This window comes from Kryptolebias marmoratus, linkage group LG10 (assembly GCF_001649575.2).
Source record: "Kryptolebias marmoratus isolate JLee-2015 linkage group LG10, ASM164957v2, whole genome shotgun sequence".
Classification (NCBI taxonomy): Eukaryota; Metazoa; Chordata; class Actinopteri; order Cyprinodontiformes; family Rivulidae; genus Kryptolebias; species Kryptolebias marmoratus.
Window position 1 is genome coordinate 17,612,762 of NC_051439.1, and position 18,683 is coordinate 17,631,444.

At 39.4% G+C, this 18,683-nt stretch overlaps 1 protein-coding gene across 1 annotated transcript in view; it reads left to right on the forward strand.

Moving 5' to 3' along the window:
* The window catches only part of crybg1a (crystallin beta-gamma domain containing 1a), a 43,738-nt gene that overhangs the window by 14,999 nt on the left and 10,056 nt on the right, over nucleotides 1-18,683 (forward strand). The window contains exons 2-9 of the mRNA XM_017431729.3: nucleotides 1,479-1,620; nucleotides 5,362-6,719; nucleotides 8,498-9,615; nucleotides 9,752-16,050; nucleotides 16,730-16,768; nucleotides 16,861-16,979; nucleotides 17,166-17,343; nucleotides 17,934-18,073. Of these exons, the coding sequence (XP_017287218.1) occupies nucleotides 1,479-1,620; nucleotides 5,362-6,719; nucleotides 8,498-9,615; nucleotides 9,752-16,050; nucleotides 16,730-16,768; nucleotides 16,861-16,979; nucleotides 17,166-17,343; nucleotides 17,934-18,073 (9,393 nt within the window). The remainder of the gene's footprint in view (nucleotides 1-1,478; nucleotides 1,621-5,361; nucleotides 6,720-8,497; nucleotides 9,616-9,751; nucleotides 16,051-16,729; nucleotides 16,769-16,860; nucleotides 16,980-17,165; nucleotides 17,344-17,933; nucleotides 18,074-18,683) is intronic.

Sequence of the window (18,683 nt, forward strand, 5' to 3'; positions counted from 1 at the left end):
AATCATCAAAATTAAACGAAATAAACATTTGAAATATATGAGTTTGTATGTAATGTATGAATATAATATACAAGTTTCACTTTTTAAATGGAATTACTGAAATCAATCTACTTTTTCATGATATTCTAATTTTATGACCAGCACCTGTATATCTATTTTTCAGATATTAAAACTAGCTGATCACATCATTAGTGGACTATAAAAACAAAAACATAACAGACTGTCTGTTAAATCATTCTTTTCTTTTTGTTTTGCTTCAGTAAAAAGAAAGACAACTAATAAAAGGAAGTAAACTTTTCAAATGAGCCTTTTAAACAAACCTAATAGTGTACAGATATATCTTTACCAGTGTGGAAACCTAATCCAGGAAATCTGTTTTGTCAAGTAAAGCTTAAAGCTGCAGAGGACCATATAAGAAAAGGTGTGGCTTGGAAAAAAAATGCAAATGTGGTTAATTACCTGAAAGCAGTTTGCAGCGTCTCTTCTCCTTCTGACATTTCCTAAAATTGTGTCTTTACATCAGGCAACAGTTTTGTTAAAGTTTATTATTTGTCCTCATCTTAGTTATTGTTTTGCTTTGATTCTAACAGAAATAACGATTTCTAATTCATGTTGAGTTTCTGCCAGTGTTCCTTTTGAAAAAGCAATCTAGCTCTGCCATCTTGTGGGCAAACTCAGTACTGCAAATAATCGTTTCCTGTGGGAGAACACGCTTCTACTTTCTTGTGAAATTACTTCCAAGAAGTCTGTTGAATGTCCCCAGTGCGTTATTGCTTTTAAACAGATGTTGATATTTGGTTATAATGCTCTTTGGCAAATATAAAAATTCACTTTTGCTCCTAGTGATAACTTCACCTCTTCTATTTCAGCATATGTTTGTACTAAAATATGCAAGGTGATCCTCTGTGCAGTTGAAATGAGCTAAAGTGACTGTTGGGTTCTCAGACTGGATGTGATCCAGCTGTAAACACCCATCAGCTGCAGAAAAGCCCCTCCCTGAAATAGAAGTATCTCTTATTGTCACACACGTGCACTAGAATCCTCTGCAGCGCTCAAATTGCTCAGCCCATGCTGGGGAGGCGGTGTTCATTGAGTGTTTTAATTTCTGTCTTCGCTGTGTGTTTTTTCACCTCACCACTTATGTGTTTTAAGCAGCATTAGAGTTAGAGGAGTAATTGCCTGAGATTTAGTTGCACGCTAAGCTGGGGTTTGATTCAATGTGTTTGTTGTTTTTAAGGATTATTACAAGCTGGGGACAGCCCATATGAGGTGCTTTTTTAACTTAGCTAACATTAAAATGTGGAGAGAAAAAAACATGTCAGGTATCAGAATTGTCACGAGTAAACTTTTAAGAGAAGAAAATAAAAGTACACAAACAGAAGTACTGTAGAATGAGAGAAGAAACAAAGGCCAGTGACATAATATCCTCTGTTTCCCGCCTCCTCACCCTCTGCCTGTTTCCTGCCTCCTTCCACCAGGAGCTTCGACCAGATGAGCGTTTCCACAGAGTGCGATTTCCAGCCTGAGTCGGACTGGGACCCTCACTCTGAGTACTCCTCCATGATCAACTTTGACATGAGTCAGCCGACCAGCCCCAGGTCTCCCTCCAAACTCTTCAAGGTGGGTTTCATGTTCACTTTCTGTTTTTGTAGTATCAGAAACACTGAAGGTTTGTTTGAATTGTGCAAGAGTAGGTCTGGCAGCAACTGTGTGACAGCCAGTAACTCTCTCTCACAAACACAGAGTTCTTTTGCTGTTGATGCTAAAATTCTTGATTCACACCAGCTGAACTTTGATCGGTGATTTATTGATGGATATAGAAGTGTGCAAATGTCTTCACCCACAAGAACGGAGAATCTTCAGTTCACTGAAGTGTCTTGAATGGTCAGTGTCTTCTGGTAATGGGTTGTGCAAAAAATACAGTTTATTACTGAAAATAATATACTCATATATATTCTGACATAAGGCAAGGCAATAAAAATGTTGACTTTGATTTGATTGGCTCGCCAGAAACTTGTTCACCTAAATCAACCTGCAGATCATGTTTAGATGCTGGAAATATGACTTTACTTTCCAAAATGTGCCTTGTAAAATAAGTAGAATTTCAAGGCTTGAAGACAAGACAACTTTACACAGCAGACAGAAGAGGGACAGGCATTTAGAATGGGCTGAGATCTGCTGTAATGATTTCTAAAATATAAATGGCGTTTTGGCTTTAATAATCTTGACAGAAAAACATGCAGTAAAAGGAGGATGACTTGCAGCAAAAAGCCACAAATTAGGGCCCAACCTCAGTCTGCTGCATTAAGTATATCAGCCTCTGTAGATGGAATGCCCAATTTAACTATCTGAACCACCTGGCATCAAATAATTATACCTAAATGTTAAGTTATAATTTGAGATTTGTGATGGTAATAGTTAAGTCTACAGGCATGTTTTGCTTCTGTAGAGTCGGACGCCTACGCTTTGCTGACTCATTTATTATCAGGTTGCACCCTCTTGTGCATCTTTATAAAGAGTGATTCATCCTCCACCGAGATAATGCGCTTAAACGCACCTCAGTGTGAGGATTCAAATGAAACCAAGGCTCCAGAGGCAGGTGGATGAAACAATTACATAACTTAGAACCAAATAAAACAGAAGATGCTGCAAAGTTCAAGAACTCCTGAAACAAAATGCAAATGATGAAACACAGAACGTGGTCAAATCTTTGACTTGAAATGGGACACCGCAAACAACGCAAACTGAGATGAGACTCTTGACAAAGGGCAACTGAAAGCCCGGAGCTATAGATATACACAGAGGGAGGTAGTGGAGCAGATGTGGTCATTCGTAAACTGAAACCCGGTGTCAGGAAACAGAAACAATATCAACTGAGAAAAACAGTGAGACAGCACAAGAAAACAAAAACAAAGACCTTCAAACACAAGATAAACCTAACAGGAAACCAGAAGATTTTAGAATAAAAATTGCTCTTCTTTAACCAACAGAGTCTGGCATGCTACATCTTTATGCATCAGCTGATAATCAGTCCTACAATAGCTGTCAATGCGACTCATTTTTTTTCCTAACTTTAGGTACAGTTTGCTAAAATTTCTACTGCATACATGAAATAAGAAAGTTGTCCTTGTACAGCGTGATATCACTGCTCAAAATGATTTGAATGTTTTGAATAAATGCCTAAAAGATTATCTATATTTAACTTAATGATCGCAAACAGCTCTTTTTCCTTTGTCTAAATGTCAGAATGTTTTCCTCTTAAAGAGGTGTAAATAGGTTGGACTGTCTGAGGTGACCAAAGTAAGACCTTCAGTGGGTTTTTCCTTTAAGATCAGGTTCAAAATAACCATACAGGATGCCTTTGTCTTATGGAGGTTATATATTTTCGACTCAAACCTGTCTGACCAGTTCTCTGTGTTGTTTGTGTCGACAGGAGGATGCTTTAGAAGAGACACTCAATGATTTTTTTCACTTGTTAGAAATTATGAACTTTCAGAAAATAAAAAAAACAGATCAGATTTACAACAAAAAGAAATAAAGTAAAAAGTAATGAAATCCCTCCAATAGCTAGTTCATTTTATTTAAAGTTTGCTTTTATGAACAACATAATGACAATGTTAACTGTGATTAGGGTCACAGCTGTTATTCTTTGTTTTTTATTACCATCTCACAGCAGAGCATGAAGCAGAGCTTTAGCCGACAGATAAGGAAGTGGATCGTAATGTGGCTCAATATCTCCACCTACCTTACGCTTGTTACCGCTGTGAGGTGAACGCTAAGAGAATGACTAACACCAGAGAGACTACAGGTAGCCATTAAAGGCAAACACAGAGGAATACTTCATTTAGACATTTCTTCTGGTGGATTTGTGGATTGTTGGGAACAACCTGGAGGTAAAGTATCACAGCTTTGGTTTCGTATTAAAACTAAAGTGAGTCTTTTTTTAGAAATGAGCTTGAAAAGCCAACTGTAAACTGTAGCTTCTGTTTGCTCAGAGAAAATATGTACATTTGGCGACACCCCCTAGTAAGCTGAAACAGGTTTTTATCTAATTGTTTTTTGTAATATGCCGGATATATAAACATTTGTCTCTCAAAACAGAAGTGAGTCTGCCTGAACTGTGTGGAGATTTATTTCCTTCTTCAGCTTTGGTTTGTTGCACCTTTGACCCATTTTATTGGGTATGTCTTATCTAAATGGCCACTTTAATGAGTCCGCTGAGATTAAAACTGAATTCTTCTTCAGTGTCAGCTTGGCAGATAACAGACGGCTTGTTGATATTCAGAGTTGAATGAGGAAGGGTGCAGTTGTCTTCTGTAGGGATTGCCACACCCTTTTTCTGCAGGATTGTATAAGCTCTTTGCTTTATTTTACTTTATTTTACCATATACACTTTTGGGTATAGGTAAGATGCAAGCAGCAATGCTGGGAAGTGACTGACTTCTTTACAACTATCACGTCTAAATCTTGCAAAATGTAGGTACAAAATGGATGTCATGAAAACTTTACAAATATTATTGTGACTACTGAGACAATGTGTCCTCTCAAAGGTGCAATGTTATGCTTACTCCTGTCTGCTGTTTTTGAATTTTGAAAATAACCAGAGTATAGATTCACTAATCTTGAGCCCAGGAACCAAACTGGTGCTGTTTTTCACTTTGTAGACTCTCTCTGTTTGCTCCCCTATTGTGATCCATATTTCATGTCCAAACATGTCTTTATTTTGTGACATGGTGAGCCAGATTTTGCAACTCACTTCATAAAGCAACAAGGTGTTTGAGTCTGTTTATTTTCTGTAAAAAGTCCCTGCTGTTGTTTTACACTGAACTCCACTTCAGTATTTGATACTAACAATTAGGAAATACTTCTATTTCCTAGATAATTCCTAGATAAAATCACATTTCTTTAGACCAGTGGTGTCCAATCCTGGTCCTGGAGGGCCACAATCCTGCAGGTTTTAGATGTTTCTCTGCTCTTCAGCAGGTCTTCCAGTTCTGCAGAAGCCTGTTGATCACTCAGTTATTTAGGTGTTTCAAAGCAGAGAAACACCTAAAACATGCAGGACAGTGGCCCACTGGACACCACTGCTTTAGACTGTAAAACAATAAAATAATAAAACAAACATAAAGACAAAGTATATACATATAAAAATGGTCTTTTTGAAATTAAAGTCTTAATGTGCTTTTGAAGAGTCATAGAAACACAGGTAACTCTCCAGTGGCCTTTGGGTCAAATTGGCCTGAAGTTACAAAAAGTTTATCTTCCTCTCTTCAGTTGTGAGTGCTTCAGGAGGAGAATGATCCACTCATGTTTTAAGTAATTAATCATCTTTATGTCTGCACTTTGCTTGTCTGCTTTCAGAATTCAGAGGGAAAGGGAGTGTTGGATCGTTTCACCAGCTTCTTTCAAAGAAAAAAGAGTGGCAAAAGGCAACACTCAAGCACCTCCACCAGTTCACCAACATCTCCTGTGTCTCCCCGTTTCCCCTCATCCCAACAGGAGGATGAGCCAAAGACTCCAACTAATTCTCGAAAAGATGGTGAGCTAAAAGGGTCACTTTATTCAGACTCCAGAGCTGAGAGCAGCGACACTCTGAATCAAGCCTCCAGCCCCAGCGCCTCGAGTGGGAGCTCTCTGAAGGCAGATGACCCGGATCTCCCGTTTGCGGATAGCATCAGCAGCAGCAGCAGGAGCAGTGTGAGGGAAGTGCATGTGTGCAGGGTCAGTACAGATGGAGATGAAAAGAGTTCTGGGAAAGCAACAAGCACTACTGTGGATCTTGAATCTGCTGATCATTCAAATGCTAACTCGTACTCAGATTTAGACTTTACAAAGTCAGTGGTGGAGGAAGTTAATAAGAAGCTGCATGTTAATTTGGACGAAAATATCCAGAGTTCTCGTGAGTTTACCCCAATGTCTGCTAACAAACCACTTTCCAAGACAGCTGAGACTCCAAAGTCTCCTAACTTGACGTCTATAAGCTTAGCATCAAAGAAAACTGGGACTAAAATTAGAGAAAAGGGAGAAAGCACTGTTTTAAAAGGAATAACTTTGAGCTCACAGTCACCCACGTTACACAGCATCACAACTCAGCAGGAAATAAATCCTCCAGAAGTAGAAAGACCAGGCTCAGGGGTCAGGATATCCACCGGCAGCCTGTCTGAGGAAACTGCAGCAACTATATGGAGCCCTTCACCTGAGAGACAGCAAATACCCAGAGCAGGTTCTCCTGTCCATGTCCACAAAGCTATCTGGGTGGAAACATACCTGGGAGAGGAGCAGGAGTGGGAGGGAGAAAGACTGAAACAAGAGGAGGAGGGCGTAAGATCAGACTCGCCTCCTTTGCTGGCTATACGTGTTACTGTCATACCTGAAGATGATTCAGTAACAGAGGAGGAAAGCCCCTCTGCCCCATCAGAGAATGTGTTAATCAGTGGCAGCTTGCCAGAGTCAGCCTTGGCAGCGACTTCAGAGGAGTTCCAAACAACTTCAGCGCAGCCGGAAGAGCCCAGCACTGGCACAGTCTCAACACCAGGTTCACTTCAGGAGAGAAGCACGCTGAGAGAAACTTCTGTGACGCACAGCGCTGTGGAGCTACCTTCCAAGAACAAAGTTTTTGCCCAGAGGGTGTTTATTAACCCCGATCTGAGTTTGGAAGGAGGTGAGGAATACATCGGAGAGTCAACTTCTCAGACGTCAAACCAAGCGGAGCTGAAACGGTGAGTATTATTCTGTTTTTATTTTCTGTGGGTTAGCAGTCCCCTTTGATCCTGGCAGAACCAGAAAGCAGGGGAGCTGAAGAGAATGTAGCCTGAATGCAACCTGATCTCTGTGTTCCCATGTTTCTTTGTACCAGAGGAGAACAATGGACTGAGCTGCTTGGGAGGCACTGAAATATTCATTTACAGAACATGCAGTCAGTGACATTTTGGTCTCTGTAAATTATACTTAAAATATGACATTTTGTGTATATTCATCATCAGAGTAACTTTATTATGCATGTTAGATTTACATGAACATGCAGTTACGAAAAAAAGGTTTGATATTCAGTATTTATTGACACTGCTCTTGTTGCATATTGAAGTCAAGTTAACACGGTGAACCCTTTAAAACTTCTGAGCAGTTGTGCCCTCCCAGCTAAAGATGGTCATGCCTGAGCAAGATCATGTGAAAACATAAAATATGGATGAACTGCATGTGCCAATTGTTCAAAGGTGTGAGCAGTTTGCTTTAGGGATAGTAACTGTCTATGATGTGGTTGTTTACAGCCTGAATTTCTGCAAGAATTGTATGCTGGTCTGTGGTCTAAAACTGCACACATGGATGGTTTTTGTTTGTTTGGAACTTTTTCTTTGAGGGAACTCATCTGATTTTAGGTGATTTTTGTTAAATGATAGTTCACGTTTTGTTGTGTGGAGTAAAGATATGAAGCTCCTATCTTACTTGCAGTTAGAGCGATCTCAGTTTGGAGAATCAGGGAAAAATTCTCAAGTTGGAGTAAAGCTAACAGCTAATAAGAGCATGTTTACATCTAAAACAACTGGACTCAGATGGAGTCCTGGCCTTTTTGTTTTCTGTAGTAATCAAAGCAGCTAATGAGGGAATGTAGAGATAAATTGTGTCTGTAACACTGAAACTGCTTAAACTTTATTAGCTAAGAGAATCAAGTTGATGATAAGTCTAAAGCACATACATACAAAAATGCATAACCTTGTGGAAAAGTGATACAAGACCAGGTTTTACATGCAGTTGCACCTCTGTGGTTTTATATTTCTATGCCTGACCTTTGGTTCAGTCAGGCCAATCATTGACATTCAGACCATGACTAAAAGTGCTGGCTTAAATTAATTTAAACTCCAAGTTTTTTTTTTTTTTTGCAAGTTTCTCTTTTAAAGCAAAGCAGCAGCCAGTGGGGAATCTACAACCCTCCTCTGGCTGTAGGACAGTGGGTCCTGAGGATTAGGGTTAAGAACCTTTGTTTTATATTATAATGGGATAAACAGGATATGATGAGGATAGGTAGGGTTTTTTGCTATTGTTCAGACTGCTGAAACTGGGAAGGTCTTTGACAGAAGACAATTAAAGTTGAAAAACAAAAAAGAAGAAACTTGCAGCTCAGTGATGACGTTATTGATTTAAACCAGCAGCTTTTGATACCTTACTTTACCATTGGTCATTGAAAGACACCTTTTGTTGGTATTTAATTGATGCAGACCAGAAGCAAAGCCTTTGGGTAGGAGGTTTGTTATGTTTAGACAAAACCAGATGGGCATTTTCCTGTTTGCTTCTTCTGGCCCCAACTGCATATTTATCAAGCAGATAAATGCAAAGATATGCACTGATACTGTTGATGTGTAAACTGTATGCAAATTATTTGTTTTTGCTATATAAAAATGTATAATCTAGTGATTTTCAAAAATCTTGTGGAGATATACTAAAAGTTAAAGTATTTGTAAAACACCTGTGTGCTTTCCTCTCTCTGCTGTTACTATGACAGGTTAACAAGCCTTCACGACAACAATGATGCAGAAATCAAAGAAATCAGCCTTGAACTATCCTCAACAACAGAAGAGCCCTCACAGCCTGATACCCATGCTCCTGAACCTATAGTTAAAGAAAAAACTGTCTCTGAGGCCTCTGACTTTGGAAATACCGCTGCTCCTTCAGACATGAACAAAACAAAGTTTCAAACCGTGGAATTTGGAGTCAAAATTCAAGGAGACTCGAAACGAGGTGTTAAAGGAGCAACAGAGAGTCAGCATACCACAGAAAGTGGAACAAAGCCCTCATCCTCTGCAGCTGGAAGTAGGGTCAGGAATGTCACAAGAAAGGCAAAAGGGTTCACAGAGATCACAAAAATGGAAACTTCCACTGATCATCCACCACAAATGGAGCATAGCAGTGACAAAACAGTTTCTGTGTTTCCAGTACTAAAAGATCAAAGTTCCAGTAGTCCCTCAAATGCAACAGGCACAAAGTCTAAAATCCCTAAAAGGTCATCATCAGATACTGATCCAAAATCTCCAGTGACACCTGATAAAATATCTTTGCCTGATGTTTCAGGATCAGCGGTTATTTCCAAAACACAAAAACAATCCAAATCCAAAGAACCTGTGAAACCTCCAGTCAAACCCATCAGGAAACCAAGTTTTGAGGATGCTAATGTTGGAAGGTCTGCATCAGGAATTGTTTCTCCAACAAAAAGTACGTACAGGACAGGATTAAAACCTGTTCGGGAAAAGTCAAATGAGAACTTCAAATCTGTAAACCTTGTAAATGGCATAGTAAAGGAGCACGAGCAAAGAAGTGTGCAAACCGGACAACCATCTGACAAGGAAAGCTCTAACGTCAAAAAGCAGCAGCTGAACCAGCTGGAGAACAATGCTTTTTCTGCATCAAAGAGTCGCTTACCTGTTTCATCTCCGACAAAAAAGAAAAGCAGTGATATAACTCAGATAAGTTGCAACAACTATAAAAAGGTTTTGTCTGGTCAGACAGACTTGGACAAGGCTGAAACAATCCAGAACCAAAGTCCAGAGCAGCAGGAAGTAACTCCTGATAAAGAGGATCCTGAAAGCAAGACACCAACTCCACTTCCAGGAAGTCCTAAAAAAGGTAAGACAATATAATCCCAATATGATGGCTGAGACAGGAATCAATCAATTCACTTCATTTTGCTTTATAATTATTATTATTACTTTCTGAGTCTATTTCCGAGTTTTGTTGAATTAGAACTGTTTGTGTTTTTCAGGAACAGGAAGCATGGCAGTATTGAAGTCATCAAAACACATTTCTAAAAGAAGCATGAGCCATGAAGAGAGTGACACTTTGACCTCAGTTATCTCTCCCCCTCCCGTCAAAGAGAAACCTGTATTTTCAAGGCTCTACAAGCAGAATGATAATATCAAACATCAAAAATCGCCTGTAAAGGATTCATCTGAGGCCTCATCATCTGGGAGCAAGTTTCCCACAAGAGGTCAAAGAGGCTTCTCCAAAAGAAAACCTGGAAATCTTCAAGAATCAACAAAATCTGAGGACTCAAACCACAACACACATACAGAGATGGCTAAAGCTAAAGTTTATGTCACAGCAGATAAAATCAAGAACAGTGACAGCAGATTTAAGAACAAGTCTACAGAGGAATATGTTAAAATTACAGATAAACAGACTAAGGTGTGTGAAACCAAACTGAAAGAAGAAAAAGACACAGAGGAGTTGAAGGCAAGCATACGTAATACTACACCTGGGGAGATTTCAGAAATCCAGTCACTCCAAAACAGTGACGCAAGCATTACGGACGATGTGCTGGTAAAGGTTTCAGCAGCTACGGACTCAGTAACTGAAGTAATGCAGATCAGTGATGCTGACAAAGAAATTTCATCACAGTCACATGTTACAGACATAAATAATGCTGTGACTGAAGGAGAAGAAGTGAAATCCAAACCCACAAAAGATGAGATGCAGGCAGAAAATGAGTATTACATTCAGACTGATAAAACACAGACAACTTCCCCGAGAATAAAAGACAAAGACATATTAGAGAAGCTAACAAGTAACACAACATTGGAATTAAACCAGGAGGAGAAAAACACTGCAGCTCTGCTCTTGGAAACAACTCACAAGGATGTAACTGATTTGTCAGCCAAACCTGGGTTGGATGATGGCATTCACTCTGAGATAATAACTCATGTTGATCAGGAAAGTGTTTCAGTTTGTAGTATCCCTCTTAAAGATATAAACACAGTCACTTCCATTTCAGAAACAAGAGACAGTCTTCCAGCTGAACTGGCCTCAGAAGGCAAATATCCTGAACCAGAAGATGCACACTTACACATCCTCCCTGCAGGATTTTTGAAGGATCAAACCGCAGATGAAAATGACATTCTGTCCAACAAAATTATGTTGGACGCAGGAAAAGATTTTGTCATAGATGAGCAAAGTAAAGGGGAGGTTGGCTGGAAGCCGGCTGAGGCTTTGGATGTTGAAACAGAGACTGCAACTGTTTGTGAATTTCCCAAGAATGTTCAAAATCAGTCAGACAAAGAGGTCCTTTTAAGAGATTCTGGGTGTAGGGAGAACAACTCAGAACTAGATGAAACACTTAATGCAGCAATAGAAAGCCCAGATTCACAGAAAAGTAGCACGGAGAAGCTGAAAAACAGCGCTATGGAGGATGAAGCAGGAAGACTTACAACTTCAGAGAAAGCAATAGGTCCATCAACAGAGGAAAAATGCTTCCAGCTTGAAACTAAAGAGGAACCACAGGTAGTAGCTAAAATCAACTTGGAAGGAACAAGGACAGAAGCAAAGCAAACGAGTGAAAAACATGAAACTACATCCAGTGTGACTGATACAGAACAGCAGATCATTTTACAAGAAACAGCAGAGAGTGGTGTTGAGAATACAGATGAATCTGAGCAGCAGCTGAAGGCACCATTGCTTAAACATGAGCAGGAAACAAAACACTTAACCAAAGAAGAAGGGGCCATGGGTAACTACGCAGGGCTGGATTCTAAAGGTGCTGATGAAGTAAACGAAAGAACATCTCCAGAAATATCAGTCACTGACACAAAAATATTCAGTGCTAAATCTGAAGAGGACAATGGAGAAAAAGAGAAGACCTCAACTTCTAGAGGTCCGCATATGGATTCTAAAATAAAAGAAGAAACTGTTGATATTTCATCAGAGTCCAAATGTCTACAAGTTAGCCTGGGAAAGAAACCTGACCCAACACAAGATCTAAATGTTTTAAACATTGAATCTCAAAGTACTGAAAGTATTGAGGGTAACACAGACACAAATGAATTATCAATGAAGTGTTTGGAGAGTAAGGCAGAAGTTGTGAACAGTGATATTCAGACTGGAATCCAACTGGACTATAAGACTATAAGTTCTGTGCATCAAGATGTTGACACAATAGATCAAGACAGGCATGCAAATCATATTTCAGATCACAAAACAGAAATCATAAGAAGTGAAAAAGAAAATGCAATGGAGACTGAAGAACTTGATACAACTCTCAAAGTAAACTCTCATGTTGAAGGAAACAAAGAGTCAGCTGAAGCCAATGAGTCCTCAGAAGATTTGATGAATGAACATTCAACTTCTATCAGTGAGGACAGCAAGCAACAAGTCCAGATGACAATATCTGTTAGTGATGATGATGAAAAATTAACAGAATCCAAATATGCAAAATCTGCCATAAATAAGAAATCCACAACAAAATCTCAAGAGGAGGCAACAGAGAGTCAATTTCAGGAACTAAAAACTACAACCACCACAGGTCAGAGAGCTGAAGGAGCCAAAGATGATTCTAAAACAAAGGATATATTAGAGGAAAATTTGGTGAATGAGTCAACACCTGCAAACATTACAAGTGAAATGGGAATTATTCAAGACCAAACATCTGTCATTGTTAAAGATCAAGATGCAGACATAATAAAACCAGACAAAGACATTTTGACAGAATCTGAACTTCTGACTCAAAAATCAGAAGGAGAGTCAATGACTTTAGGTTCTGAAGTTCAAAAAAAGAAATCTGAGAAGCAGTTATTGGAGACAACTCAAGTTCCTCACAAAGCAAGCACTGACAAAGAAGAGGCTAAAGAGAGAACTGAAGTCAAAGATTCATCTTTAGAGAGTTTGGTGAATGAGACAGCAGCTCCGGATGACAGTGAGGTCTGCAGCCACAATGACCAGAATTCCATAACTGTTGAAGAACAAGATGTGGACAAAATAAAACTAAACTTACAAGAATTGACAGAATCTGACTTTCCAAGTCATATATCGGAACAAGAACCACAGACTGCAGGCACTGAAGTTCAAGAGAAGACAACAGTAAGCCAATGCATGGATTCTCAAGTTCCTAACTCTGGACAACTTTACAATGAAGGGACCAAAGAGAGGACTAAAGTCAATGATTCATCTTTAGAGGTCTTGGTGAATGAAACGGCACCTATGGCTTATACTTGTGAGGCTACCAATCAAGAGATCAATAAGATCATGACTGATGCCCATCAAGATGTGGACATAGTGAAATCAGCTCAAGAACCTACAATATCAAATACTGACCTAAAACGGAATCTAGAAACTGTGAGAGTTGAAAATCTAGAAGAGATAAAAGGGAGTCAGACTGAAGAGATAGAAACTAAAGACATCTCTAAAACAAATGCAACAGTGGTCAGTTTGGTGAAGGACTCGGGAGTTGTTAATACAACAGATGAACTTGAAATTCAGCAAGACACAGAGCTCATGATTCATGAAGATAAAGAAGGTACTCTAACACAACCAGAACAAAACAAATTAGCAGAGTATACACCAGAAACTGTGATAATGGATGCTCAAGAGAAGACTAAAGAAAGACAGTGGATGGATGCATCCCAAGATTCTCACTCTGCTTGTACTAATACTGAAGGCACAAAAGAAAAGACTCAAGTTGAAGATTCTTCTTTAGAGAGTTTAGTGACTGAAAAAACAGCTCCAGGTTTTATTAATGAGGTAAGCAACCAACAGGCACAGAAGTCCAAAACCTCAGAAGAGCTTGATGTGGTCACAATAAGACCAGATCAAGAATCTAAATATTCAGCTACTGAACTGAAACAGACACTGGAGACTGTGAGAAAAGAAGCTCCAGAGGAAACAATCGAGAGCCCTAATCACGAGCTAAAAACTGCAATCACCATAGGTCAGAGTGCTGAAAGAGTTAAAGACTACTCAAAAACAAATGATACGTCAGAAGACAGTCTGTTGAATGTTTTAACAATAACAAACACTTCTTGCAAAGTTGGAATCTTTCAAGATTCAAAGGTCAAACTTTCTGGAGACCAAGAGACACACATTATAAAATCAGACCAAGACACATCAGCAGACTCTGAATGTCAAAATAAAAAAATAGAACAAGAGCTACAGACTGTAAGATCTGAAGTTGAAGAGAAAACAGCAGAGCCACAGAGTGTGGATGTAATTCAAAGGCTCAGCACGGCCAGCACTTCCACTGAAGGTCCAAAAGAAATGCCTGAGTTTAAGGATCCATCAATCAAGTGTTTAGTTCATGAGGCAGGTGCCACAGAGCAAGTCCAGAATTTCAAAACTACTGCAGACATAACAAAACCAGATCAAGGTAACATGGCAAAAGCTAAATATCAAAATACTGATCTGAAAGAGAAATCAGAAACTGTGAGAACAGATATTCCAAAAGAAGCAACCGAGACCCAATTTCAAGAACCACAATTCAGAAGCGCCACAGATCAAAGTGTCGAGGTAGCTAAAGAGAACTCAAAACCCAAAGAAGAAGAAGCTGAACTTGAAACTAATGGGAAAGATGAGGATCAGCAGTTAAAGGCGTCAAAGATAGATCTCAAGAAAAACCCAGAATCCATTTCAGTCCAAAATATACCAAGCACAAATGTTGCAGAGCAAAAAGAAACACTCCCTCCCAATTCAGATGAAGTTCCCATTAGCAATCATGCTCATAAGAATGATGAAAACTTTAAGGAAAAAACACAAGAACATGAACCAGCTTCAGAGACTTCTACAGGTCAAGGTTTAAAACAGAGACTACAAGAGACAAAAATGATGCCAACAATTGACAACTGTCTTTCTGCCCTATTGAAACCATCCACTCAACTTCCAGGTTTTCAGCTAAACGCAGAGTCTCCATCTGCCTGGTTAGATGTGGAGCACCATCAGAAAAAGAAGGAAAGTAAAAGCACAACAAATGCATCAATAAGCAAAGATGAATCTGATAAGCCTGATGACACTGATGATTTTCTTAAGATTGTTAAGGAAGGTGGAATTCCCTTTTCATTTCCAATGAAGAGGCGTATTCGCAAAAAGCTCCCATCTCCACCTTTTGTCTTGCCAGCCATCAAGGAGGACCATTTTGAGCGAACATTTGATCCAAAGGAATTCCAATTTGGCATGGGGAAAAATGGCAAAAAGATGGATCTTTCACCAGCAATGGTGATTAAACAAAAAGCAGCAACAAGGGAACAACAAAACCTGGAAAAGAATTCTCAAGAGAATGGCACCTCAACAGACCAATCAAAAACAGTTAAGGTCCACAAACAAAATGGGGTCAAAGAGGAGACCCCAGCTGAAGCAGGAAGAGAAGAGGGGCAAGACAATGAGCCTGGAAAAATGACGTCAAGACTTGGAAGGATGTCCATTCTCTCTGGTTTATTAAGCTCCCCTCGGACCGCCAGGAAGACCAGACAGGAAGTTACCTCTGCCTCAAATACTACAGTCTCTTCTAACCAGCAGCAAGACACGCTCTCTCTTGGACAGCTGGAGGTTATTGACTCACCTCTGCCTGCTGTCACAGCTGATAACAGAGGAGTGAAAGGTACAGATCAAAGCTCAGTTATTGGAGGTGGTACAGCCACAGTTAGTGAGTCAGCAGTTAGCCCCTCCTCTCCTCCTTCTCTGCCTACACTCTCAGAGACAAAGCTGCACAATCATTTAGAGAAATACTTCACGAAGAACAAAGAAGAAGCAGGGACACCCCAGGGCTCTACACAAACTAACCTCAATTTTGCTGCTATGGAACAAAAGTTAGTAATGGATACTCCTGTTGTGGATGTGGCCCGAATGGAACCAAAGTTTGTAACAGATCTATCAACTGTGGATGTGGCCCAAAAGGAACAGAAGTCAGAAACAGATTTATTAATTGTGGATGTAGCTGAAAAGGAACAGAAGTTACTAACAGATTCATCTGTTGTGGATGTGGCCAGAAATGAAGACAAGTCGGTAACAGATCAATCTACTGTGGATGTGGCCCAAAAGGAAGAGAAGTCTGTAACAGATTCATCTGCTGTGGATGTGGCCCAAAAGGAAGAGAAGTCTGTAACAGACCAAAATATTGTGGATGTGGCCCAAACGGAGAAGTCAGTGACAAATATATCTATTGTGGATGTGGCCCAAAAAGAAGAGAAGTCAGTAACAGATAAGCATATTGTGGATGTTGCCCAGAAAAAACCTACAGGATTACATTCAACCACAAACTACAGCCAGCAGATCTCTCAAAATAGACTTTCTACTACCAAAGCTAAGGTAGGCCTTCTATTTCAATAAGAGCTTCTTCATTTTATTTTAGAATTTACTAATCTTATGAGAACATAGTGCTGTAGGTGTGTAAAAATTGTTCTCAAGGTTTTATAGGTTTTAACCTGCAAAGTGTTGCAACAAAGCACACATTTCTTTTCCTGCTCATTTTCAAGATGGCACGTGCCCCAGTTTGAAAGCTGTACCTTTTTTGTCTGTGGTACTTTCGCAGACAAGTATGAATCCTCTGCAAGTACGAACAGGAAATGTTTTCCAAAAGCTTGTTCGCTAATTCACAACAAGGTATTTGCATGAGCAGGCAAATTGCACAAAGCCATGCAAAGAAACTTGCTGTTACCGGAACACAGGACACAGCACAAAAAGGCATAATTCATGAATCTCAGGGAACAAAAAATGCTATTAGTTTAGGTGGAAGGAGCAGATTTAGTCCTAGCATTTACCACACCTGTATTCAGAGATGTTTGAAGTAATGTCCCTAACTGAAGTTAAATATGACTGATAAATTGCTAAAATGCTCTGGTAATTGTAAGAAGTAAATTCTAACAAAATATTACCTATGCAAATGTCCAAACTAATGGGAAATAACTAACTATAACCCAACTTTTCCATGAAAATATTAGCGTACATCAAAGTTAATGATTAAAATGTGTCTCATGCTGTCTTGCAGACACCTGTTGTAAGAGGGTTCCATAAAAGACCTGGGAAGGTAAGAGACATGTGTTTCTGATAGCATTTTGCAGCACAGTTGCACTTTCCTGCTGTCACAAACTGCACTGACAACTCTTCCTCCCGTTGCAGATTGTCATACATGAACATGCTCAGTTTGGAGGAGAGGCGTATGAGATTTACGGTGATGTGGAGGATTCGTCACTGATGAAGCTGTCCCCTGTAATATCAGTCAAAGTCGTCCGAGGATGGTATGAGTTTTTCCTGGTAGTGGGACTACAGCTGCACTGTAAATTTGTTATCAGAGGAGACAAAGCAGAGTAAAAAAAATGCATGTAAAAATCAACGGAAATAATGAGATTGCTGCTAATTAATTTATAATATTGAAAAAAAAAAAGGTTCTTTTTTTAAAGTACTGTAATTCTTTCTCTTTTCAGCTGGCTCCTCTATGAAAAACCTGGCTTCCAGGGCCGTGTCATCGCCCTCGAGGAAGGTCCATCAGAGCAGATAGTAAACATGTGGGCGGAGGAGGGAAGTCCAGAGACACTAAATGAGATGGGTCAGCCTGTTCCAACAGCACCGCTGGTCATAGGTTCTCTTCGACTAGCAGTCAGAGTGAGTTTTTTTTTTTTGTTTTAAACTCAGTCTCTCAATATGTTATAATAATAATATAATCTTATCTAATACCTAACTTGTGGATAAATCAGGATGATTTAAAGCTGTATGTATTACATGTTCTTGTTGCTTACGATCAGTAATTTAAGTCTTTAATTTATTGTCTAATCACTAGTTCATAATATTGCAAATTTGTTTACATTTATAGAACTGATCGGATCTGTAAAATGACTGAATTTGAGTCAAATCTAACTTTGGTTCAGAAACTCATCTGTTTAGCCTTCTGCATGAGATTCCCACACAGAAATGCACAGATGTAATTGTATAAAAGCCGTAATTTATAAATCATAAATGTATTAATTTAAAATTGGATTGAATCAACAAGTCACATCAAAGTAATAACTTTATGATTTGATTATATACTTTAACTAAATTGTACTGAATTATAGTTGGATTGAGGTTGATTGCATTTATTTGGACTCAAATTATAAAATTCCCTGAGATTATGTTGTTAAGAAGTGGAGATGTATGAATTTACAATTTCAAATCTTAAATGCCCATTTTTTTTTTTTTTCTTTGATTTTCCCTAGGATTACAGTGTGCCCCGAATTGACCTGTTTGCAGAGGTGAACGGAATGGGGAGAGTGTCATCTTACTGTGACGACACATTAGAGTTCAGCTCGTACGGGATCCCACAGACCACTGGCTCCATCAAAGTTCACTCAGGAGTGTAAGTTTAGATAAGCATAAGGACAGACTGTATGTAAAGCTGTATTTGCAAATAAACACTAGGAGATTTCTGCACAATTAATTACCTGTTGAAACCTTTTAGAGCAGCAGATTGCAGGTATTAGAAATGTTCTGTAAGGTGGAAATGCTGCCAGGTAGCGCAAACAGGAAGTAGGGCATACCGCAACAAAAGGAAATGGCTTTTAAATACATAATATATCGACTGTTTTTGTGTTGATATTCCTACATTATGCATAAGCAGACAGGCTTATTTCATTGCTGCAATTCTCAGTATGAAATTATCCTGAAATTTTTGAACTGTATTTATGCACGAGCCTGTTGGGAGATTTTTATAACTTAAGTGGTTAGGGCCATTTTGCCCTGGGCTATGGTTAGGGTCTCCTCAGGGTTGAAGGGGTTAGGGCCTTTTGGCCCCAGGCTAGGGTTAGGGTGTCCTCGGGGTTTAAGGGGTTAGGGCATTTTGGTCCAGGGCTAGGGTTAGGGTCTACTCAGGGTTGAAGCGGTTAGGGCCTTTTGGCCCAGGGCTAGGTTTAGGGTCTCCTCATGGTTGGAGGGGTTAGGGCCTTTTGGCCCTGGGCTAGGGTTAGGGT